Source organism: Meriones unguiculatus, chromosome 18 (genome assembly GCF_030254825.1).
Source record: "Meriones unguiculatus strain TT.TT164.6M chromosome 18, Bangor_MerUng_6.1, whole genome shotgun sequence".
NCBI classification, from domain to species: Eukaryota; Metazoa; Chordata; class Mammalia; order Rodentia; family Muridae; genus Meriones; species Meriones unguiculatus.
Genome location: NC_083365.1, coordinates 11,394,172 through 11,418,941, shown reverse-complemented (window position 1 = coordinate 11,418,941; position 24,770 = coordinate 11,394,172). Strand labels below are relative to the sequence as shown.

The window sequence follows — 24,770 nt, the reverse complement described above, 5'->3', positions numbered from 1 at the left end:
TGAAGATTCTTTCCCAATCTGTAGGCAGTCGTTTTGTTCTGACGACAGTGTCCTTTGCTTTACAGAAGCTTTTCAGTTTCATGAGGTCCCATTTATTGATTGTTGCTCATAGAGCTTGTACTGTTGGTGTTCTGTTCAGGAAGTTGTCTTCTGTGCCAATGAGTTCAAGGCTCTTCCCCACTTTTTCTTCTAACCGATTTAATGTGTCTGGTTTTATGTTGAGGTCTTTGATCCACTTCGACTTTAGTTTTGTGCAGGGTGATAAGTATGGATCTATTTTCATTTTTCTACATGTAGACATCCAGTTAGACCAGCACCATTTGTTGAAGATGCTATCTTTTTTTCCCATTGTATGGTTTTGGCATCTTTGTCAAAGATTAGGTGTCCATAAGTGTGTGGGTTTATTTCTGGGTCTTCTGTTCAGTTCCATTGATCCACCATTCTGTTTCTATGCCAGTACCATGCAGTTTTTATTACTGTTGCTCTATAGTACAGCTTAAGATCAGGGATGGAGATACCTCCAGAAGATCTTTTATTGTAGAGGATTGTTTTAGCAATTCTGGGTTTCTTGTTATTCCATATGAAGTTGAGAATTTTTCTTTCAAGGTCTGTAAAGAATTGTGTTGGTAATTTGATGGGAATTGCATTGAATCTGTAGATTGCTTTTGGTAAGATGGCCATTTTTACTGTTAATCCTGCCAAGCCATGAGCATGGGAGATCTTTCCATCTTCTGATACCTTCTTCTAATTCTTTCTTCAGAGACTTGAAATTTTTTTTCATACAAGTCTTTGACTTGCTTGGTTAGGGTCACACCAAGGTACTTCTATGTCTTTTGTGGCTATTGTGAAGGGTGTTGTTTCCCTAATTTCTTTCTCAGCCTTTTTGTCTTTTGTATACAGGAGGGCTACTGATTTTTTTTAGTTAATTTTGTATCCAGCCACTCTGCTGAAGGTGTTTATCAGCTGTAGCAGTTCCCTGGTAGAGTTTTTGGGGTCACTCAGGTATACTATCATATCATCTGCAAATAGTGATACTTTGACTTCTTCCTTTCTGATTTGTATCTCTTTAATCTCCTTCAATTGATCTTGATCTTGAGATCCTTGATCCCCTTCAATTGTCTTACTGCTCTAGCAGGGACTTCCAGAACTATGTTGAAGAGCTATGGAGAGAGTGGGCAGCCTTGCCTTGTCCCTGATTTCAGTGGGATTGCTTTAAGTCAACTGCCTTCTTTACCCAGTTCTTTTTGTTTCTTATAACACCTTCCTCTTGTGGTGTTACAGCCACTCCAGGCCCCAAACTCTTGACTTAAAAAAAAGCTTCCTAAAAATGAGTGCTGGGGAGTTGGCCCAGGAGGTGGCTCAATTAGCTTGTTGTGTAACCACAACTGCCTGAGTTTAGACCCAGAACCAACAGACGAGCTGGTGTGATGGTGCACACCTGTAACCAGTGCTGGAGGTGGGTTGCAAAGGTAGCTGGGTCCCAGGGGCACACTGGCCAGGGAGTTCTTGAGCAAGGGTTGCCTGTCAGAGCTGTCCCATGCTGGGCTGAAATGCCTGAACCTTTTAACCTTCAAATATGTGGGCCCTCCTGGGAAAGGCATGACCTGTGCTAGTGTAGTCCCTGAAAGACCAACTAATGATCGTGTTCACTGCCGTAGCTGGCAGCAAGTCTTTCCTTGAATAGGGATTATAGTTCGTATGCCTTCCTGTCTTTCTTAAGAACGAGAAAATATTTCCTGGATGCTATTTACAGACTTTTCTCATGTCTAAGTATTAGGTTACACGTTATGACAAAGATTAGTAATTATCCTTTATAGCCATTGTCTACTTTTCTAGGAAAGAGAATCCTGAGTTTTGGGTCAGCTTGGATAGTGGCAGTCTTGTGTGTGTAGATAAAGATATATGCTGTACCATTGGCTAATGGGCATGTGTAGAAATTTTGTGTTTGACTTAGGAGAGGGTGTGTTCTTTGTTTTCTTTCCCTCCTGTACTGGCTAGAATTGGTCTGTTTAATCTTAGGAGCCTGAGGAATGATTGTGACAGAAGGTTACAAAACATCACGCTGCCGACAGTTTATGAAGTTGCCTTACACATTTTGGGGTGTGCATTTTTGGGTTTCATGTTTTAGGTCAGCCATTACTTGTTAGATATATTTTTCTAAGTATATTAGAACTTAACTTTAACTTAACCTTAACTCTGTTTCTAGTCATTAGCAAGCTCCACAGGGAAACAGGGTTGTTTGGACAAACGTTTGCGGGGTAGTAGATGTTGACTGGTGCACAGATACCTGAATCAGGCGAGTGCAGTGGGAGGTCAGGTTTTGTCGTGGTCTTAACTGGTGGGCTGGAAATGTGTGGATGCTGATTGGTGAAGAAGTGGTCTGGTGTATCGCTTATCTCTGTGGGGGGATTTCTCACTGGAAAGGAGGAACTGGACTACGGGAGAGAAAGAGACAGTGGTTGGGCAGGGTAGAACGCATAAATTTTACATTTTGTTGGTAGTAGGGGCCAGAGGAATGGTGGTTAAAGTGGGGCAAAGGAAAAGATTGTTAATGGTGAGATTAAGAAATGAGAGGCTGCTAGGCAGGGTGTCACCAATACGCAGTCTCAGCATCAGGGAGGTAGAAGCAGGAGTTTGTAACTGTTTTTTTTTTTTTAACTACTTTTTTCTTTCATTCCTCTCTTCTCCACCCTTATTAGCCCTCTAACACTTGATAGGACAGAAAAAGACGGGAAAGGAGGCAAAGTATTGTTAGATTGCTTCCTGCTGATTAGGGGCGTTAAGTTCCTTGGGGCAAATTTGATCTTTGCTGTCAGGCTATTTAATTTCTTCTTCTCATTTCTTTGTGCATGACTACTTGACAAACAGCAGTCAACAACAACCAGCCAACAACAGCAACACTGCCCAGCATTTCTATATCCTCTGAAAAGTTCCCAGAATTCTAACGGTCACACACTTTCAGAAACTAGTCTGCAGCTGGCGAAGATCATGCCCCTACTTGAGCATGAGGCAAACCATAGGCAGCTGCTGTGAAGCAGTCTCAAAAACAAATTCCCACAAACAAGGGAAACTGGGTTTTGGATAGATCCTCTTAGATGTTAAGGTAAATAACTGGAAGACCGTGGATGATCTGCTGATATCCTCACTGTCTGAGGAAGGAGAACAGCAGTGTTGGCAGCTACTCTGAAAGTAAGGGTGAGGCCACAGCAAATGGATGTATGCATTTTAGAGAGCCTGACAGCTGATGCAAGAGGAGACAATAATCTAGGGTGGAAATGAGGGAATAAATAGCACCTTTATTGTATATTATTTTCTGTGTATCTAAAGGTACTTGACACAAAACAGAAAAAAGTAAGTTGAGAAAATATATCTTAAGACATTACACACATGGAAAGATACTCTTTCTATAAAAGAGCTGTTAAATGTTAATCTGAAAAAGAAAGTTAGCAAATTGAGCTTTGGCTAATGGATATAGCAAAATGTCATCTTATTCTATTTTGTTTTATGTACATGGATGTTTTGCCTGCATGTATATGCTTGCACCATGTGTGTGTCTGTGGAAGTCAGAAGAAGATATCAGATCTTCTGGAATTGGAGTTACAGATGGCTGTGAGCTGCCATGTGGGTGCTGAGAATTGAACCCAGGTCCTGTGGAAGAGCAGTCAGTTCTCTTGACCACCAAGCCATCTCTAAAGTTTCTTAGTGTAGAATTTTTATTTACAAAGGAGAAAATTTGTGATAAAAACATGAGCAGATTGCCAAGCATTAGAATTAGTGGTGTCAGATATTAATGAAATACTGGATATGCCTAAGATATGAACACGTTTTAAAAGTATGAAAATCCAGACACTCTGTCAGGTTAGAAATATAGGTTCCGATGCACACCGCTATGGCCAGGTGGTAAGTGGGCAGTCACCTCAGGTGCGGTGAGTCTGGATGGGTCTTTTGGTGTTGTGGTCTACCACATACTGCTGTCTCCTGTGTTGCTGTTTTATCTGTATTTTGCTTGTAACTGTGGTTATGTAGCTTTAGCTCTTCAATTAAGAGTTTAAAAGCTTTATTAAATATTTGTGGCTTTTAAATCATTCATTTGTTCGTTCGTTCCTTCAATCATTCCTTTGAGATATAGTCTTACCCTATAGTCTAGGCTGCCCTGTAACTGTCTAGGTAGCTCAGGCTGGTGGTCTTCTTGCCATAGCCTCCTAAATTTTCCTATTGCAGGCATGAGCCAGACCACTCCTGGCTTTTATAGCTATTTTTACTGTACGAAGTGTAATTTTTCCTTTCGTAACTAAAATGATGTAGTGTTTTGTTATTGCTTATTCCTATTGCTTTGAATGTGTGTATCCTTTATTTGTGTGGCAGATATGTATTTCATCTGGTTTGGATGTAATTGTCCAGTCATTTTCTCCTAGTTTTAGTGCACACTGTTATAGCAATATAAGTTGCATTATGTTTTAGCCAAAAAAGATAATACTGTATGGAAATCTGACTGACTGAAATTTTCTGTCTTTAAATTTCAGACTAACTGGATCTTCGGGGTTTGTAACAGATGGACCTGGGAACTACAAATATAAAACAAAGTGCACGTGGCTTATTGAAGGAAAGTGAGTAATGGCGGCTGGCTTTATCATAGTGTACTCTGAGAGCGTAGTGTAGCGTACAGTGTTAAGTGTGTTATTGTTGTTAGTGGGCGCAGGGCCTCACTGTGTAACTCAGGCCCCCTGCAGTTTTGAACTTGTTGCCTCTTCCTTCCAAGTGCTAGAGTTGTTGGTGTTTTGCACTGCTGCAAAGCAGCTTCTCGTTTAGAAAGTGTTTTGCTTTTTAAATTTGCCTTTTTGGGGGCTGAGGAGATGGCTCAGTGGGTCAAGTGCTTTCCAAGCCATCCTGGTGATGTGAGTTTAATCCCTGGATCCCACGCTGGAAGGCTGACTATTGGAAGTAGTCCTCTGACCTCTACACATGTGCACCCACACACAGATACTAAAACAAAAAAACTAAAAGGAAATTTTATTTTTTGGGTGTTGGGAATTGAACCTACTTCTTTGATAAGCAAGTGCTGTACTGTCAAATGACCCCTTAATTTATATTTTTTTTAAGTTCCAAGTTGATTTAATACTACAAATGAATTATGTATATCAGAAATTTACGTTTTAATTCTAATGTTTTAAAAAATCACTTAAATACTTTTAATGGTTTGCTTTATGTAATAATGCTATTGTGTTATTTTTTCTGAGCATTGATTTTTATTATCAGCAAAACAATAAATCATTCATCAAAATAACTACCATGGCTTATTTCCCTGGTCCTCCTGTCCTTGCAGTCTGTCTTATCTTTTTTCTCCTTCCTTGTGCCTGTCACTTAAGGCAGCATTGCCAAAACATTTTAGTCTTGGAACAAAACTTCCAAAATTCCAAATAACTCTTGTGTATTTGTTGTCTCTCTGTACTCTTTGCCAGGTTAGATACTAAAACCAAGAAATGTTGTTTATTAATTCATTTACAAGCAACAATTGTAACCTACCATGTTAGCTGAACAGCTTGCATTTTGATTTGAACTGTGACCCCACTGGAAAGTACTGCCTGGTGTGGTGCCCGCTGGGTAGACCAGGCTGGCTTTGCGCTTCAACAGAACTCCTTCTCATTCCTGAGCACTGGTGTTATAGGCTTGTGCCGCCGCAGCCCGGGAGCTGTGTGCAGTCTAGGCAAGCGCTCTATCAACTCGGCTACGTCTCTGCTCATAAGTACAATTTTTACTGAGGAAAAAATTCCTTATATTTAAAGAAATTTTAAGAATGGCATTGTTTAAAATTTCACAAATGTGGCCACATCATATCTTTTTTTTTTGTTATTTTGTTATTTTTTAAAATATGTAATACATAAGCAAACATGAATAGGACAGTTCCAGATGAGAGAGAAAAGTTAAATATTTGAGAGAAAAATTGGTAGTTTTATCTATTTTGGAAAGTTTCAGGGATTTTTGTCCAGATGCTGAGCATAGTAAAATATGAAGGTGGGGCTGGAAGATTTGAGGTAATCATGGAAGTTAGCAATTGTGGAGAGTATGGAAACGTGGAATGGAGGGAGAACGTTACTGATACATTTGTTAATGTTATGATGATTATTACAAATTACTTAATTATTTTTCTAGGCCAAATAGAATAATGAGACTTCGTTTCAATCATTTTGCTACAGAATGTAGCTGGGACCATTTATATGTTTATGACGGAGACTCAATTTACGCACCTCTCATTGCGGCCTTTAGGTAAGCCCAGCTGTCACCTGCTCTCTGAATTTGTGTGTCTCCAGCATGGAGCCCGTACTGCGTTTACTCGTATTATTCCGTAACCCTTATCTACGGAGCAAGTATTAGTTCTGATCCTGGTAGGCTGCTCCTCACTTGGTTTTTGTGTAGTGGGTCATTTTCGGTGTGTGCTTCTGTGTAGCCAAGGTTAGCATTGAACTTCCGGTCCTCCTGCCTCCACCTTCCAAATGCGAGGCTTGCACCACTGTACCTGACTCATTTCAGGTTCTTGAACTGTAAAGTCTTGGTAATATTATTCCATTTACCTGCTGTTTGTAGTGGTAGTGAAGTTTACATTAAAAATTTTTGGATTATTGGATAATATTTCTAAGACAAGTTTAAATCAGAAATCATGTCTATCTTGCACTTGTAAGATACATACATCATTGTATCATACATCATTGTATAGGCCTTTAGAAATAACTTGTTGAATATGTATATAGTTCTCTCTGTACATAAGTATATGTATTTGTGTATATTTGTTATTAGGGATGGGAGAAGCTTTTTTGGATACTATACATGAATTGAGCAGTGGTTACCTCTTGAGAATGAGGAACTTGTTAGTGTTGTTCTGTGAATCTTTCTCCAATACATCTATATTAGTAATTAAATAATGTAATTTTGTCAGTTATATATAAGTTGTACTGAATTTTTGCTATTTTAGTTTTTAAAAAAATCTTTGTATGTGTGTGGACAATGTATATGTGTACAGCATATGTGTGTACATGTGTGTATACTTGTGTGCAGGTACACACACACCATGGTGTAAATGTAAGGTTGGAGCACAGCCTCACTTTAATCATTACTTTCCCTCCTGTTTGAGACAGATTCTCGTTGTTGTTTGCTGAGTCCTATTCCCTGGAGCCTCAGTTAAGGAGAGTCTCAGCTGCCTGACATGGGTACTGGGAATCAACTCTGGGCCCCTGAAGAGTAGCAAGTGCTCTTAACTGATGAAATCGCTCTACAGCCCCATTTCTAGAGTTTTTTTTTTTTTTTTTCTTCAAACATTTTAGTTCCTGTTTTGTTTTGTTTTCTTCTATGGTCCTGGATGGCTTGGAACTCACTATGTAGACCGGGTTGGTCTTGAACTGACAGAGACCACCTGTCTCTGCCTTCCAAGTACTGGAATTAAAGGCATTCATCACCATGCCTGGCAACTTAAATTTTCTGAAAGTTTATTACTGCATGTGTGTTGGCGGGGACACATGTGTACACATGTGGAGATCAGAGGACAACTCTGGAGTCTGTTTTCGCATGCCACCCTTATACGTGTTCCAAGGATTGAACTTGCGTCACTTGGCTCGCATGCAGATGCTCTCACCTGCTGAGCCATCTCACTGGCCCCTGTTTCTTCACTTCAAAAAGAAATCAATTCAACAAATATTTTTCTATTCTTCCCATGGTGGTAGTCTACTTGAATGTCACATGGTGAGGGAGGGCCTCAGTAGTACTGATCTGGTGAAGGCCAGATCAGGAAATGAGTTCTCCACCCTTTTTGCTGCTGTAGCTCTCCAATAATTATTTGAACTGAGAACGTAAAGGTTTCACTTAATGGAGGCAAAGAGCAGGCTGTGCTAAGCATTTAAAATGGTTTTGGCCATGTGTTAAGCATCTGTCTGTCTGTCTGTCTGTCTAACATTTGAAATATACCTTGCATTATGGCAAGAGGCACCTCAAACTATAACAGAAGCACAAAACTATGACATTATAATGATACTACTTTATAGGAATTTATCTATATATGCATTTGTTAATCAGAGCTCATGGAGCCCCTTTTATGTGACTGGACTTTGAATCAACTATCCATAGCCAATACAAGAATATGAGCCAAGCCGGTCGCAGTGGCACACGCCTGTAATCCCAAAACTCAGGGAAGCAGAGGCAGGCGGATCTCTGTGAGATTGAGGCTAGTCTGGTCTACATGAGTTCCAGGCCAGGCAGAGCTATATAGTGAGACCCTGCATCAAAAAACAAAAACCTTAATTTATGGCATACTTGAATGTTAATTTCATAAAATTATAGTGAAATAATACACTAAAAGCCTCACCTGAAAATCTTTAAGCACTGATAACGCCAAACACTTTGTATATCTGTCACTAAAGTGATAATGCCCATCACTTAAAAATGTTGTGGTGTGGGTTTGGAGTGATATTTCAGCTCTCAAGAGCCTTTGTTGGTCTTGTAGAGGACCCTGGTTCAATCCCTAGTACCCACATGGTAGTTCATAACCACCATCACTCGAGGGGCTCTGACGCCTTCTTCTGACCTTCACAGGCACCAAGTGCACACATGGTGCAGACATGTATGTAAGCAAAACACTAATGCACAGAAAATAAAAGTAAACACATATTTAAAAAATATTGTGGTTCTGAGGGTCCAGCCTGGAGCCTGTGCATGCTGGCAGGCATTTTACTCCCAAGTGACAGCATCAGCTGAAAACTGCTATATTTAAAAAACAGAACACCTCCTAACACACACACACACACACACACACACACACACACACACACACAGTCTTAGTTTATAGTGGTTTTCTCAGGATTTCCTGAGAAATACTAGTAATATGTTGGATAGAAGAATCAACACATCCAGAAGAAAGACAGCCTAGCAACAGATAGTTCATCTAAGGTACATGATAATAAATAAAAGAGGATTCAGAAGGTAATTTACCTTTACTGCGGGTCCTGTCTGAGTTGTTGTGAGAACTTGAATAGATCATTCAAGTGCTCTAAACTTCAAAACTGTGTGGTGGCTCATACTTTTAACCCTAGCAGCATGAGAGGCTGAGGCAGTAGGATTTCTGGGAGTTCAAGGACAGGTTGGGTTTAACAGTTGGGTTTAACATAAGACATAACAGTTGGGTTTAACATAAGATGAAGGTACTGTGTTGGTTTAATCTGTGTTAGATCTGGTTTTGCTGTAAGCTATAGAGTTTAATTTGCCTCTAAATTATTTAATCACATTTGTCCTTTTGGGTTTCTTTGTTTGTTTTCTGCAACAGGGTTTCTTTGTGTGTAGCCTTGGCTGTCCTGGAACTTGCTTTGTAGGCTAGGCTGACCTTGAACTCACAGAGATCCACCTGTCTCTACCTCCCAAGTGCTGGGATTAAAGGTGTGTGCCACCACGCCTGGCACTGTGATGGTTAATCTTGTGGAGCTTGATTGGATTGAGAGGCACCTAGAGTTCAGATGGTACATCTGTAAAGTCATTAGCTAGGCTGGGGAACTATATTAGTTACTATTCTGTTGCTGTGATAAAACTCTATGACCAAGTCAACTTAATATTTGTGCTTATAGTGCCAGAGGAATAAGAGCCCATGATGGTAGAGCAGAGGTAATGGGAGGTAGATGGCAGAAGCAGCAGCTAAGAGCTTAAATCTTGAGCTGCATGCTGGAGGCAGAGGGCTTATTGGGGATGGCCGGAGGCTTTTGAAACCTTAAGCCCAGCCCCAGTGATACTCCTTTTCCAACAAGGCCACACCTCTTAATCCTTCCCAAATAGCCAAGCGGAGGCCAAGTATTCAAATGCCTGAGACTCATGGAGGACATCTTAGTCAAACCACTCTGGGGACCCACCCTTACTATGAGCTGGGTTTTCATAGGCTGGGGCCCATCGTGAATTAAAGAGGAAATGGAAGAAAACAAATAGATCTGCCTGTGTGCTGCTGACTGCTGTAAGCTGAGGAACTTCCCTGCTATACATATCTCCCTGTGATGAAACCAAAATAATATTTTTCATAAGTTTTGTCGTTTACTTTTTGAGCAATATCTGTGTAGCTAGGCTGGACTTAAACTCATTGAAGCCAGTGATTACCTTGAGTCCACCACCCCTGGCTCTCCATGCCTGTTGGTCCTTAAGTTGTTTTTATCAGGTGTTCTGTCTGACTAATACAGTAGCAAATTTACACAGCACAGATGGCGTGCTGAGTACAGGGTGTCCCTCAGATGTTTTCAGGGTTTCCTTGTTAGGCTGGGACAGTTATGCTAAGTTTCAGGTTTATGAGGGAAACACTTAGTTATGTGACTTCTCAAAATGGTTCCAAGGCTAGATGGGTGGCTCACTTGGCAAAGCATGAAGAGCCATGAGCCCAGTAGCATCTGTCTGTGTCCCCAGCACCTGTATGGAGAAGAAGGTGGTAGAGGAACAGGTGGATTCCTAAAGTCCATTGACTGGCCAGCTTAACCGAGTTGATGTACTTCAGCTTTGAGACACCCTGTCTCAAAATAATAATAATAATAATGGAGCTGAAGAGATGACTCAGTGGTTAAAAGCACTGGCTGCCCTCCCAGAGTACCCAGGATTGAATCCCAGAAAACACATGGTGGCTCACAACTACCTGTAACTCCAGTCCCAGGGATCCTTGCTTTTTCTGGCCTCTACAGGCAGCAAGCACACACATACATGCAGGCCAAATACCCATACACATAAAATAATTTTTTAAAAATAGTAGGGTGAGCAATGTTAGGAGAAAGACCCCCAGCATCTCCCTCTGGCCTCTACACACATGTGCACACGTGCATGGGTGCCTGCACTAACAAGCATATACAGTGCCCCCGCCCCCAAAGTTCCGGTCAGTGAGCTCAGGTTCAGCGGACCACCCCACCTCAGGAAATGAGCTGGGCCATGTGGTGGCACATGCAGGGAATTCCAGCACTCATGAGGCAGGGGAAGTGGCTCTCTGAGGTAAGGGCCAGCCTGGTTTGTGTAGTGAGTTCCAGGCCAGCCGCATGGTCTACATAGTGGAACTCTGTCTCCAAAAGAAAAAGGTGGGGAGTGATTGAAGAAGACACCTGCATAATGTCTTCTGCCTCTACATGCATACTCGTGTGTGTCCCACTTAGATCCGGATTAAATGCACACACATTCCCATTCCCACACAAAGTAAATGAACAATCCCATCTTCTTCTCATGTTCATGGCCTGCTTATGTACTCCGGTTACTTTCATGTGTGTTCACCTGAGTTCACATAAATGTACAAGTGCACTGGGCCAGTTGTTTTGCTGTGTGCCTCCCTCCTCTACCTATGGTCTTCATGAGCTCCCTGTTAGTCTTGCAGATCTGTAGTGACTCATTTAATAAACTCCTATAAATGAGCAATTAAGTGATTTTTAATCAGTTGCCATCTGAAGAGTACTGCCGTAGGATTCTTTGTGTGTGTGTATGTGGAAGTATTTCTTTTACAAAAAGAATTACTAGGTCAGTCATTGAGCATTTAAGATGTGGATCATAGCCCTGAAATACGAATTTACCTGGTGTAACCTTCAGAAAAATGAGGAAACTAGGGATTGAGTGAGTGAAAGGGGGAGAGTAATAAAAGATGTTTATTCATTGAGGAAAGTTGTATGTGAGGAGCGAATTACCTGGCCTTTGGTATTGCATAAATGCGGTTAGTGGTGCGGTTGTAGTGAATTGACAATGGCAGGAAAGCTAGGAGCAAGTCAGCGTGAGCACTTACTAACCTTGGGGGTGTGTCGGTTATTGACCCAGCAAGATCAACATCATAGTCTTCCGTGCTGTTGGTGAGGTGAGGTGAGGGTGGATGCTTTCCTTCTGTGTTGAGATTTCAAGTTACCACACACTCACACATATTCACATGGCACTCACTGCGCAGACCGTGCTGGTCTCAAACTCACAGAGATCGGTCTGTGTCTGCCTCCAATTCCATCCTTCAAGTTGCATATATCTTCTGGAAAACAAGTTGGTATGGCATTACAGGTAAAATATCTTAAAAATGGTAGTTGCTGATTCAGTAATTCTTTATATCACATGAATTTACTGGCATCAATATTTTGAATATTACCACCTACTGGGCTCTTTGTGATCCTAGGGAGAGCTTTTGGAGCCTTCAGTGACAGAAGTGTGTGATGTGCATTATTTGTAAAGTGGAACATTAAACTGCTACCAATTGAGCAAAGAAAATACATCTGAAAGTTAATAGTATAGGAATTATAGATTCAGTTCACTTTTCTATTAATATTTGTATAGAAAACATTTATTTATAAAGTGTATTTAAAAATAACATATACATTACTAAATAAATAAAATGTATAAAATGTTTTTTCTTTCAACAATACATGTTTGATAATTATTAATTCATAAAGTTTGTTATTTATGTGATTATAGAGACTTGAGAGTATCATAAAAAGTTTTATAGCAGGAGAAGAAAACAGAGTCATTGATTTCGGATCCTTTTAGAAGCTGGGCATGGTAGCGCATACCTATACTCCTGGTACTCAGGAGATGGAGGCAGGTGGGTCTGTGAGTTTGAGGCCAGCTAGAGTTACATTTAGACTCTGGGTTGGAAGAGAGCAGTAATATTAAACAAACAGCAGCAACAATAACAGAATAAAGGAAGCATAGCAGGCTTAGGGCAGTTCCTCAGCAGATCCAGACCTGGCTGAACTGTGGTTGAAAGCTGTATAGATGAATTCTGTTGAAACTGCTGTAATTTGCTCTGTGTTTACATTTCAGTGGCCTCATTGTTCCTGAAAGAGATGGCAATGAGACGGCCCCAGAGGTCACTGTCACTTCAGGTTATGCACTGCTGCATTTTTTCAGTGATGCTGCTTATAATCTGACTGGATTTAATATCACTTACAAGTAAGATATTTATATTTGATATTTGTGATGTTGATATTATTCAAAAGACTTTCAATAATGCTAAAATATTGGGGGGCTTACAGCAAGTTAAGCACCTTGCTAAATATTAACATGGACTTTGTTATTTAAAGTTCTTTCAAGAATTCAGTAAGAGGTAGGCACTGTTTTCCTCTTCATTTTATAATTGAGGAAATGGGAGCTAAATGGTAAAATAGCTAACAATGTCAGCTCTATTGGTTTGGACCACACTTTCTAGATCTTGTCACTGAGCATCTTCTAGAAGAGAGAGGCATTCTTCCTGCTGATGAAAGAAAATGTCAGGAGTTTTGCTAAGCGAATTCAACAAAGACTAGAAATGTCTCAGTAATAATCAGTAGAAGAAATCTGTATTCTTAAGCTATTGTAATAGTTCACTAATGCACTCCTTTAAAAAGTCTGAATTATGTCATTTCAAAGTGTCTCAATACTTAAGTTATCTTAAGTCCTGTTATGAGATACAGTTAAATCGAACATGAAGTTAACTGCTCTTCTCCATCTGAAATTAGTTGATAAAGGTTGCTGAAGACCTTTAACTACATCACTGGAAAGTAATCTTAAATTCAATCAATTCTCAGAAGCTTTACAGAGGAATGTGTGCAGTGAATATGTTGACAGTTCATTGGGCCCCTTTTCTTCCTGTTTCCCAGCCTTGACTTGGCACTTGTAGAACTCCTTAATAATGAGCTACCAGAAAGAGTCGGATCCTGGTTCCCAGCCTTGAGCCAAGTCTGAGTGATTTTGCACAGATCTCCATTGTTTTGTAATTTCGCCAGCTTTCTGAGTTATTTATTCTTACCTCTTCATATGCGAATCCAGCAGGGTGGATTTGATTTCATTGCTTAAACCTTGGGCTCTAGCTACATAGAGCTCAGTGAACACACTGGGGCTAACTGGTAAGTCCTGTAGATATACTTGCGAATGAACCGAAGACAGTCAAGGCCCACCCAGACTGGGTGGAACGAAGTTCTGTAGTAGCTGAAGTGTTGCTTTTGTTGACTTATTTTCTCCTGTCTTTGTAGTTTTGACATGTGTCCGAATAATTGCTCAGGCCGAGGAGAATGTAAGAGCAGTAACAACAGCAGTACTGTTGAGTGTGAATGCTCTGAAAACTGGAAAGGGGAATCGTGCGACATACCTCACTGTACAGACAATTGTGGCTTTCCTCACCGAGGCGTCTGTAATGCAAGTGACATCAGAGGGTGCTCCTGCTCCCCCCACTGGCAGGGTAGGAGCTGCCTTTTCAAAGTCCTTTCATTCACAGAATGAATTCTAGTTTACTGAGCTGGAAGAGAGCTTATTTTAGCAGCTGTATACTTTATGTCAATCTTGTTTCAGATGGCATTTAAGCATCACCTCCCTTTATTCAGAGTCTTTAGGTTGTACATGTGTGTGGTTGTTAGATAACCTTAGAATTGTTGAAAGTTCTGACAACTCATTCATGAACATTAGGGAACAGGGTCTCACCTTAGAGAAGCAGAGAACCAAGCTGAGAGGTGGACAAGAGCCAGTAATAACGCTGTTCCCTAAGAAAACTTGATTGTGTTCAGAGAAGATCAGCACCATTTAGGTTCTTACTGCTGTCACCACACAAATGGCATATTAATGAAGCTGTAGGGGATTCTTCGAAGTCTTGAGGAGACAGCCATCATTGGTTTAGTGATTTTTCTGTGCTTATTTCCTCAGGACATTTTTATTTTGAAAGAAAGTGCTCATTTAAATGTTTTTAGTTTGTTGAGTTTAGTTGACATTAAGGAGTTAGTAGTTGGCATTTGTGAGTACCTTCCTCTTTCAGATGTCATAGAAGAGGCCAAAGTTCTCTCTTTGTGCCTTTCATCTGTTCAGCTCCTATGTTTATCAACAGATAGATTTTGATTTTTCATTATATTTTAACCCTAAGGTCTTTCCACTTGAATCAATAACCCCTTGGTCTGTCCTTTCTCCTAAGAACTGCTTAAGCAAGATTTTTACTACTAAAAAAGTTTAAGTAGAATGTTGCCAAGTCATCAGAAAGTGTGTGCTATTACATTTTATTAGGAAACGATTGCTTTTGGTCAGTATCTTGAGTTAGGTTCTGAGCAGATAGCTTCTTGGTTAAGAGTACTGGCTACTCTTTCAGAGGACCCAGGCTTGATTCTCAGCACCCACACGGCAGCTCACAACATCTGTAACTCCAGTTCTAGGGGATCCAATGCCTTTCTCTAGCTTCAGTGGGTACCAGGCATGGAAGTGGTACATAGTCATACATATAGGCAAAACACCTATATGTGTAGAAAAATTTAAAACTCCACAAGTTAAAGATGTTTGGTACTTAAATGCTAAAGGAAACACTATTTAACTCTTCTTTACATTTAGATTAGAACTTTGCATACTGTAAACTTTTAGGCTGCATTTTGTGAAACTCTTTTTTTCCCCCTATTAGGTCCTGGATGTTCAATTCCTGTGCCAGCTAACCAGTCTTTTTGGACTCGAGAAGAGTATTCTGATTTAAAGCTACCCAGAGCCTCTCATAAAGCTGTGGTCAATGGAAATATAATGTGGATTGTTGGTGGTTATATGTTCAACCATTCAGATTACAGCATGGTTTTAGCGTAAGTGGTTTTTTGTTATTGTTACTGATTATATGTATATGTATATATATATATATATATATATATATATATATGCGCATGTAGGGAGTGTATGTGCTATAGTGTGCAAGTGGAGATCAAAGTTCAACTTTGTAGAGTTGCAGTTTTGGGTATTTGGTTCAGGTTACCAGGCTTGCAATGCCTTGCCTTCTGAGCCATTACCAGCTCTTAACTGATGTTAAACACTTCTGCAAAAAACCTTAGGTTTCCACCCTGAAAACTGTAGTACAAAACTAATAAAAAAGACAAGAAATCATAGGTAATTACTGAGGAAAACTTTTTGTTTAAACTTTGGTAGTAGTTTTCTAAACTTTCTTGGTATATGTTGATGTTTTAAAATTGAGAGCTCCTGGACTGGAGAGATGCTCAGAGAGCACTGCTACTCTTCCAGAGCACTGGAGAGACGGCTCAGCATTGAGAGCACTGCTGCTCTTCCAGAGACCTAGGTTCAATTCCCAGCACTCACAAGGCAGCTCATGACTGTCTGTAACTCCAGTTCCAAGGGATCTGACACCCTCACACAGACGTATGTGCAGGCAAAATACCAGTGTACATAAAAAAAAAAGTCACTAAAAAAATAGAATTCATTGTCATAATGAATAAACTTCAAGAAGAGAGTTAGAAATACTTAGCCATGATAGTTTTATGGCCTTGATTTTTTTTCCTATACATTTTCTATTAGTGATTATAAAGCACTAGCATTCATCCTAAATGAGTTGAACTGTGGTAGTTTGGTATAGTGTCTTTGTAACTGTTCTATTGCCTTGGGGAGACACCATGATCAAGGCAGTTTATAACAGAAAACATTTAACTAGGGGTTTGCTTACAGTTTCAGAGAGTAAGTCTGTGAACATCATGGCAGGGAACATTGCAGCAGACAGGCATAGCACTGGAGCAGTAGCTGAGAACTTACGTCTGATCACAAGCAAGTGCGAGGGAGTTGAAGGGAGAAAAGGAGACAGAGAGAGAGTCTGGGCCTTGCATGAGCTTTTGAAGCCTCAAAGCACACTCCAGTGACACACCTCCTCCAACAAAGTCACACCTCCTGATCCTTCCCAAAACAGGTCCACTAATTAGGCACCAAGAGTTCAAATATATGAACCTATTGGGGCCATTCTCAATGAAGCCACCACATAGCTTTTTAGTTACTTCAGGTATAGTCATTAAAACACACAAAATAATTTAGGACACTGAAATAACGTTATCAAATTGACAAAAGCTCTAATATTCTGAAACAAGTGAAATGACAAGAAAGTCATATATAGCATGAACCACTCTATGAGAAAAACTCAGAAATGAGATGATCAGAGTGAACAATTCTAAAAATAATTTCAGAATTGAAGACAAATGTGGAAGGATACACATAAATCAGTACAGTGATACTGCTTTGGAAAAGGAATGTTGGAAGAGGAATCCTTTAAATCATACAGAAAAAGTTTAAATATCTTTTTTACATTTATGTATTAAGTGTGTGTGAACTCATGTGCCATAGTGCTTGTGTAGTCAGAGAAGGACATGGAGTGCCATTCTCTGCTTCCATCCTGTAGGTCAGAATCACACCCAGGTCATCTGACTTTGCAGGAAAGTGCTTTTTCCCTCTGCGTTATCTTGCTAGCCTCATAAATTAAAAAACAAAACAAAACAAAAAAAACCTTGACTACTGTGCGCAAGACTACTAAATGGTAGTGGAAAAACCAACATGGCTATATTGTCCTGAGCACAGTGAATGACAAGGCAGGGAGTCCTGAGGTTTTTCTTTTTGCCTATGTATTTTAAACTTCCTGATGAGGACGTTTGCAATTTGGAAATACTGTTAGGTACAAGGAAAGAAAAAAGGCTCAAAGGAAAAGACTTAGGATGTAGCCCAGTGGTAATGCTCTTGCCTTGCACATACAAATATTGTGGTTATATCTAGCATCTCATAAGAGTAAAAAAAAAAAAAATTAAAAAGCAAGATATTTCAGAAAAGCTTGTGCTTTCCCTTTAGTCCAAGGATTTAGAAAGGCAAAATTTTTAATAGTAATGTCCCTATGCTAGCCAGATACTGCAGAAATCTAGCCCTGGCCTCACTATGCCAGTAAAGTCTAAGCAGAGAGGCTGCATGTCCATCTTTTCCAGGACAGTGAGATGCTCCAACTGTGAGAGTTAGTACCAGAGACACCGTATAGGGAGGTAGGACTTTCAGGGTTCACCAGGCAGAAATAAAGCTTCCATCCATACAGTGCCGGTAGTTACCAAGTAAGGAATGTGCACTTGTGTCCTCGGCTAGTGGCAGTAGGAGGTAGACCTTCTGCATCCCACTGGAGAGGTGTCAGAGAAGGCCTGGTATAACAGAAGATCTAGAGGGATATGCAAAGTTTGCCCAGCCAAGAGCTAATACATTTCCAATTTGAATGGGAAATCAAAGAGACACATTAGAATTATCTGACAAGGAATTTAAAGGTAGCCATCTTAAAATACTACAATGAACAAGCTGCACGTATACAAAACAAATAAAAGAATAGAGAGTCTCACCAAAAAAGTAGAAGACATACAGAATATCCGAGGCTGGGTTAATGCACTTGGCCACAGGCCTGAAGACCCAGTCAATCCCCAGGACTCACATGGGTTGAAGAAAGAACCAACTCCTAACAGTCTTCTGACCTTCATTTTGTGCCTTGGCAAATACACACTCTTGCCCAAGTAAATGAATGTAGTAATAACAATAAAAGAATATTAAGTGGAGGGGCTGGAAAGAGGGCTGAGCAGTTAGCATTTTCTCCTGCTAACAGCTACTCTGGGACTTCAGTTCAAGAGTATATGATAACCTTGTGGTCTCTGTGAGCATTGCATGCATGTGGTACACAGACATGAATTCAGGCAAAACATTCATACACATGTGATAAAAATAAATAAATCTAAAAAGAATATCAGATGGAAATTATAAAATTGAAAAAGGCAATAATGGAGAAATCCTAGTGGATAGATTAGCAACATTGGCAGGACAAAGGCAAGAACCAGCAAGCCTAAAGACAGCATTAGAAGCTCCTCAGTCAGAACAATAGAGAAATCAGTTAATGAAAAAAAGAGGCCAGGGCCTGGTGGCAGAGGCAGGTGAACTTCTTTGAAGGCCTGGGATTAAAGGTGTGTGTCATCACCCTGCTGTTGCAGGTTCTTCCTCCTCGCCCTAAGCTTCTGGAATAAAGATTTATGAGATTCAAAATATATTTTCAAATACCTAAGCCATATAGCTAGACTCTTCTGACTAGCTCATAACCCATTTATACTAATCTACATTTTGCCACGTGGCTACCTCGGCTTAGGTACCATGTGTCTATCTTCTTCATGTCTTCCTAGAATCCTTTCTACTTGCTGGATGTCCCACCTCCTATTTCCTGCCTCAGCTATAGGCCATCAGCTTTTTATTGACAGGTGATGCTTCCATACAGACACAAGAGATTCCTTCTACACTCTACTCAGGTTAGCCTTCTGAAAAAAGTTTTAAATTTATTTTTAATGCTGACATAGACATTGTATCTCACACACCTCAACATACTCCAGTGTATAGCACCAGTTCATTGCTGAGGCTGTAGTTAATTTGGTAGAGGACTTGCTTAGCATTAGTGAAGCTCTGGATTTCATCCTTGGCACTGCATAAAACTGGATGTGGTAGTGCATGCTTATACCCCAGCACTCTGGAAAAAAGAGGCAGGAAGATCAGAATTTGAAGATCATTCTCAGCTGCATAGGGAGTTTGAGGCTAGACAGAGATACACAAAGCATATCACAAACAAACAAATAACACTCCCCCCCCCCCAAACTGCTGTGAGATAGCCAGGCTGGGCCTAGTGAGTGCTGGGATTATAATTGTGTGTCATCATGCCTTTTATGGTGATTTGAATGAGACTGGACCTCATAGGCTTATATTTTTGAATGCCCATTCGTCAGTTGGTGAACTGTTGAAGGAGGATTGGAAGCTATGGTCTTGCAGGAGGTGTGTCACTGGGGTTGGTGGACTTTGAGGCTTCAAAAGCCCATACCAGTCCTAGTCTCATCCTCTCTGTCTGCTACTTGTGGTTCAGAGGTAAGCTCTCAGCTCCTGCTCCAGCACCATGCCTGCCTGCTGCCATGCTCCCTGCCAATGATGGTTATAAACTCATCCTCTGAAACTGTAAGCAAGGCCCAATTAAATGCCTTCTTTCATAAATTGTCTTGGTCATGGTGTGTCTTTGCAACAGTAGAACAGCAATGAAGACACCTGACTCTCCCCCACCCCAAGGAATATGAAACCGTTTATCGGCCATAGTTCACCATTGTTTACCATAAAGTAAATTATACACAGATGGATATGATGATACTGAAAAGTTAGTTTCCTGTTTTCTCTTGTAACCCAAATTCTGAAGAGATCTAGCCTAACAGCAAGCCATGAATCAGGATAAAGCAAGCATGGTCAACAATCTGCTTTACCAAATTATGTTCAGCAGTCTTAAATTGCCATTAACGCTGCTCTTCTGATTACATTTTCATTAGCTCTCTTAGATAGTCCCTGAATCGCAACCTTTTTTGTACACAGACTGCAACACTGTATCGGAATGGTTTATTGCTTAACAACTAAAGCAAACTAGAGTTTGTCCTGCTTCCCTGTCTAAATGATTGGCAGTGACAAAACTTTGTAAATAAAGGACTGCATTCACAGCATGATGCATATGGATCATCATGTAACTGATGTGGCTGCTTTTAAATCACTCACCTAAACTGTCCTGTAGATCCTTGTGTTTGATTGGAAACATGTGGCTTCAGGAGAGTTTCTGCTGAACCTGAAGTGATTTCTCACGTTGTTCATAATGACAGATCTGAAGAACATGTGTTATTACCCATGGTTTTTGTTTTTATTGTTGATATCTATAATTTAAGATTGATTTTTATTTTATTTATTTGTATGTGTGTGCACTTGTGTTGATGTATACCACGTGTGTGCAGGTACTCAAGGAGGCCTGAAGAAGGACTGTAGTGTCCTGGAGCTGGAGGTATAGGTAGTTGTGAGCTACGTGATGTGATGGATAGGAATGGAAGCCAGGTGCACTGGGAAATCAAAGAGTGCTTTTAACCACTGAGCCACCTCACCAGCCCCTAGATTTATTAAAAACAAAAGAGAACACTAGCTACATAAGTATTTTATGCATTACGTATAAAACTAGTATATATAACAATAAATAAATATATATTTAAATATATAAAATACTTTTGTAACTAGTATATATAACAATATACTATATTAGTTACATAAGCTATACATATAAATATAAAGCATTTATAATTTTTCTTCTGTATTTCATTTAAATATAAGTTCTGAGGGGCTAGAGAGATGGCTCAGCAGTTAAGAGTGCTTGCTGATCTTTCAGAGGACCCAAGTTTGGTTCCTAGTACATGCATCAGGTAGCTCACAACCGCCTGTATCTTCAGCTCCAGGAAGAACCAATGCCTATGGCTTATATAAGCACTAACACAGACATATATGTACAATAGACACATACACATAATTAAAAATCTTTTATTTTTTATTTTTTATTAATTACACTTAATTCACTTTGTATCCCCCCATAAGCCCCTCCCTACTCCCCTCCCAGTCCCACGCTCCCTCCCTCTTCTTCACCTATGCCCCTCCCCTATTCCACTGATAAGGGAGGTCCTCCTCTCCTTCCTTCTGATCTTAGTCTATCAGGTCTCATCAGGAATGGCTGCATTGTCATCCTCTGTGGCCTGGTAAGGCTGCTCCCCACTCAGAGGGAGGGGATCAAAGAGCAGGCCAATCAGATTATGTCAGAGGCAGCCCCTCTTCCCATTACTATGTAACCCACTTGGACACTAAAGTGCCATGGGCCACATCTGTGCAGGGGTTCTAGGTTATCTCTATGCCTGGTACTTGGTTGGAGCATAAGTCTCTGGGAAGACTCCTGTGTTCAAATTTCTGGTTCTTTTGCTCTCCTTGTGGAGTTCCTGTCCTCTCCAGCTCTTACGGAGAGAGCTGCTTCCCACTTCTTACATAAGATTCCATGCAACCGCCTGTATCTTCAGCTCCAGGAAGAACCAATGCCTATGGCTTATATAAGCACTAACACAGACATATATGTACAACAGGCACATACATAATTAAAAATAAATCTTTAAAAATAAATTCTGATTGAATAATGACTGGAAAATTTCCCTAACATTTAGAAAAAGCTGTTGACTAGTGAAGAGGACATATACTATCATATCATATATTCTGTTGTTAAAGCATGTACTTGAAGTAACCAGTGCCTTCTGAAAAACAAAAAACAAAACAAAACAAAAAAAAAATGGGAAAATCCCAACAGATGTCAGTACTTTGAAAACCAACATATCAGATTTGAGCCTGTTTAGAACGTAGTTATTTTTCATACCAGTAATTTTGAATATCTAGATGTTATTTCTACATATAAATACATATTGAAATTGCAAACAGTTATTGAGCTTCATCTTCTGGACATGAACATCTTGTCAGTCTCTCTTCATAAAAAGCAGTTACAGGAATGAAGACATGACTCAGTGGTTAAAGCTTGGGCTGTTCTTCCAGAGGACTTGGGTTCTATTCTCATTGCCCTCATATTGGCCCACAACACCTGTCACTCCAGTCCCAGGGGATCTGACACCCTCTTCTGGCTTCCATGGGTACTGTGTGCACAGGTGCACAGACAATATGCAGGCAAAACACCTGTACACATACAAAATAAGGCTAAAGAAAAAGAATTGCAATTTGAGGATACTTCATTTTGCCAGCAGCAAGTCAGCCTCTTTAGAATCCTTTCCTTTCATGAGAAACATCAGTTCTCCATTGCTGTCTGTTTCACCAAGTACTAGTTGAAGATCAGGACCTGAGGCAGAGCCTCATAGTTTGTCAACAGCATCTGTTTTCTTCTTTGGTTTGCTGTCATGGAGCTTACTGTCGCATAAAGATTTCCTTTACCAGCTTTTTGAAAATTGAGAAATGCTGGATACTGCCTTCAGCTCCTCAAGTCTATCTGCCCACTTGTCATTGGTTCTCACTCATGTATGTGTTTATGTCATGAAGCCACAAGAAGAGCTTTGCTTCAGTCTTATAATCAGTGTGGATTACAGAAATGGCACCCTGTCATCTTTCCTTCCCACTGTTAGAAGCAAGCAAGACTCTGCTGATACTCAAGGGAGGGTTTCATTCGTGGGTGTGAACACCAGGAAGCAGAGACGGGGGGAGTGTCATGGGTTCTACTCAAGTATCTGACTGTTGTGGTATATCATCAGGTCTCATTGGCACTGTCTTTAAAATATGCCCTATATCTAAAGCTGGGTGTGGTGGCATGTGCTTGTCATCAGTCCCAGGACTCAGGTTGCAGAGGCAGGAAGATTGCGGTCAGGATAGGTACATACAGAGATCCTATCTCAAAACCAAACAAACACACAAATAAAAACCTAGCTACTCTTACCACTACTAATGCTGCTTCCTTGAAAAGAAAAGGTAAAATTAAACTCTGATAGTGACTTTTTCTTCTGTTGTTAACAGTATGTGTCATTTGTGTGATTTTACTCTTAACTTGTCATCATTTTCCTTGCCTTTGTTGGTAAAGTGTGTGTCACACAGGTTTGGACTGTACTTATAATCCTAGCACTGCAGAGTGTTACAACTCTGGGCGTCTTCCTGTCTCTGCCTCCACAGCACTGGGATTACAAGCATGGCCGAAACCTGTGTGACACGGACTTTACTAACTGAGCCAGTGTCCTCAGCGCCTCATCCCCCTTTTCTTACTTTTAGATTTACTTGTTTTTGTTTAAGAGTGTCTTGCCTACATGTATATGTATACACCATATGGAAGCAGTGCCAGAAGAGGGCACTGGACTCCTGAAACTGGAGTTCCAGACAGCTGTGAGCTGCTGGGAACTGAATCTGGTCCTCTGATAGGTCAGCAAGGGTTCTTGCCTGTGATATGTCTCTCTAACCCACTTGTTTCTCTCATGAAGCAAGAAACCTTGGAATCATTTTGATGCTTTTCTTTCACAACCTGTATCATAACTCCACGTTACTTTTCACCAACCCTATCATCAAATACATGCCATATTTATTTATTTTTAGGTCTAGCCTGCCATTGGTTTCTAGTCTCTGGCAATAGAGTTCTGTCAGATTATGTTTCTGTTGCTTTTAATCCATTTGTAAAGGTGAATGGGATTATATTTAAAAATTGCAAATCTCATCATTTACATATATTCTAAAAAGCTGTCAGTAGCCAGGCTTGATTGTACAAACTTACACTGTCAGCACTCTGGAAGCTAAGTCAGGGGGATAGCGAGTTAGAATACAGCCTGTGCTATACACCAAAAGCCAGAAACAAGTACAGAAACCACACATCCAGACCTCCCCCCCCCCCCATTAATACTGTTCCATTACCCATAATGGGCCTGTATGGACGTTCAACTACTGTTGTCCTCTGTGCTGCAGTAACGGTCTTCTTTCTTTGCCCATGAAGCGACCTCCGACTCTAAGCTCTTTTTGCACTGGTGTTCCTTCTGTCTAGTACCTGAGGACAGGTTTCTGCTCCTCTTTACAGCACAATCTAATTGTCTCACCAAGAGATCTTTCCTGACCATATGGGTCAGACAGGCTTTCCCTGTTGTTTTTCATAGTTCTAAATTCCTTTCAAGCACTGTTGCTTATTTTAAATTACATGTGTGCCCATTATTGTACATGCTCATTGTTTGGGCTTAATTTACTGTGAACTCTAGACATAGGTCACAGAAGGTGCTCAGGTAAGCACGTACAGCCATAGGAGCAAGTGAATTCTTTACTTCACATGTATTCTGCGTGTGTGTTTAATGGCACGTTTGTTTGTGAGCCATGTTTTATGTTGTTGTGTTTTTAAAGATTTGAATTTTTTTTTCTGTGTACTCTATCAAAACATGAGTTTTAGGGCTTTATATATTTTATACAAATATTGTATAGTCATACTTCCTGCTTTCCTAATTTTCATGGACTTTCAGTGAATATAGAGATTATTTTTAAAAGTATTTTGGATAGGAAGACCTGTTTCAAAATGTAGCTCAGTTGGTAAAATGCCTGCCTAGCATGCAGGAAGCCCAGATTCAATACCCAGCACCTTATAAATGGACTATGGAACATACGATGTCAGTTTAGCACTCTGGAAAGAGGACCAGGAGTTCAAGATCATCCTTGGG

General features: G+C 40.3%; 1 protein-coding gene across 1 annotated transcript in view; it reads left to right on the top strand.

Moving 5' to 3' along the window:
- Atrn (attractin) overlaps window positions 1–24,770 on the top strand; it is a 137,836-nt gene that overhangs the window by 25,661 nt on the left and 87,405 nt on the right. Inside the window, exons 2-6 of the mRNA XM_060372211.1 lie at window positions 4,524–4,607; window positions 6,151–6,264; window positions 12,775–12,903; window positions 13,962–14,167; window positions 15,362–15,530. Coding sequence (XP_060228194.1) covers window positions 4,524–4,607; window positions 6,151–6,264; window positions 12,775–12,903; window positions 13,962–14,167; window positions 15,362–15,530 — 702 coding nt within the window. The remainder of the gene's footprint in view (window positions 1–4,523; window positions 4,608–6,150; window positions 6,265–12,774; window positions 12,904–13,961; window positions 14,168–15,361; window positions 15,531–24,770) is intronic.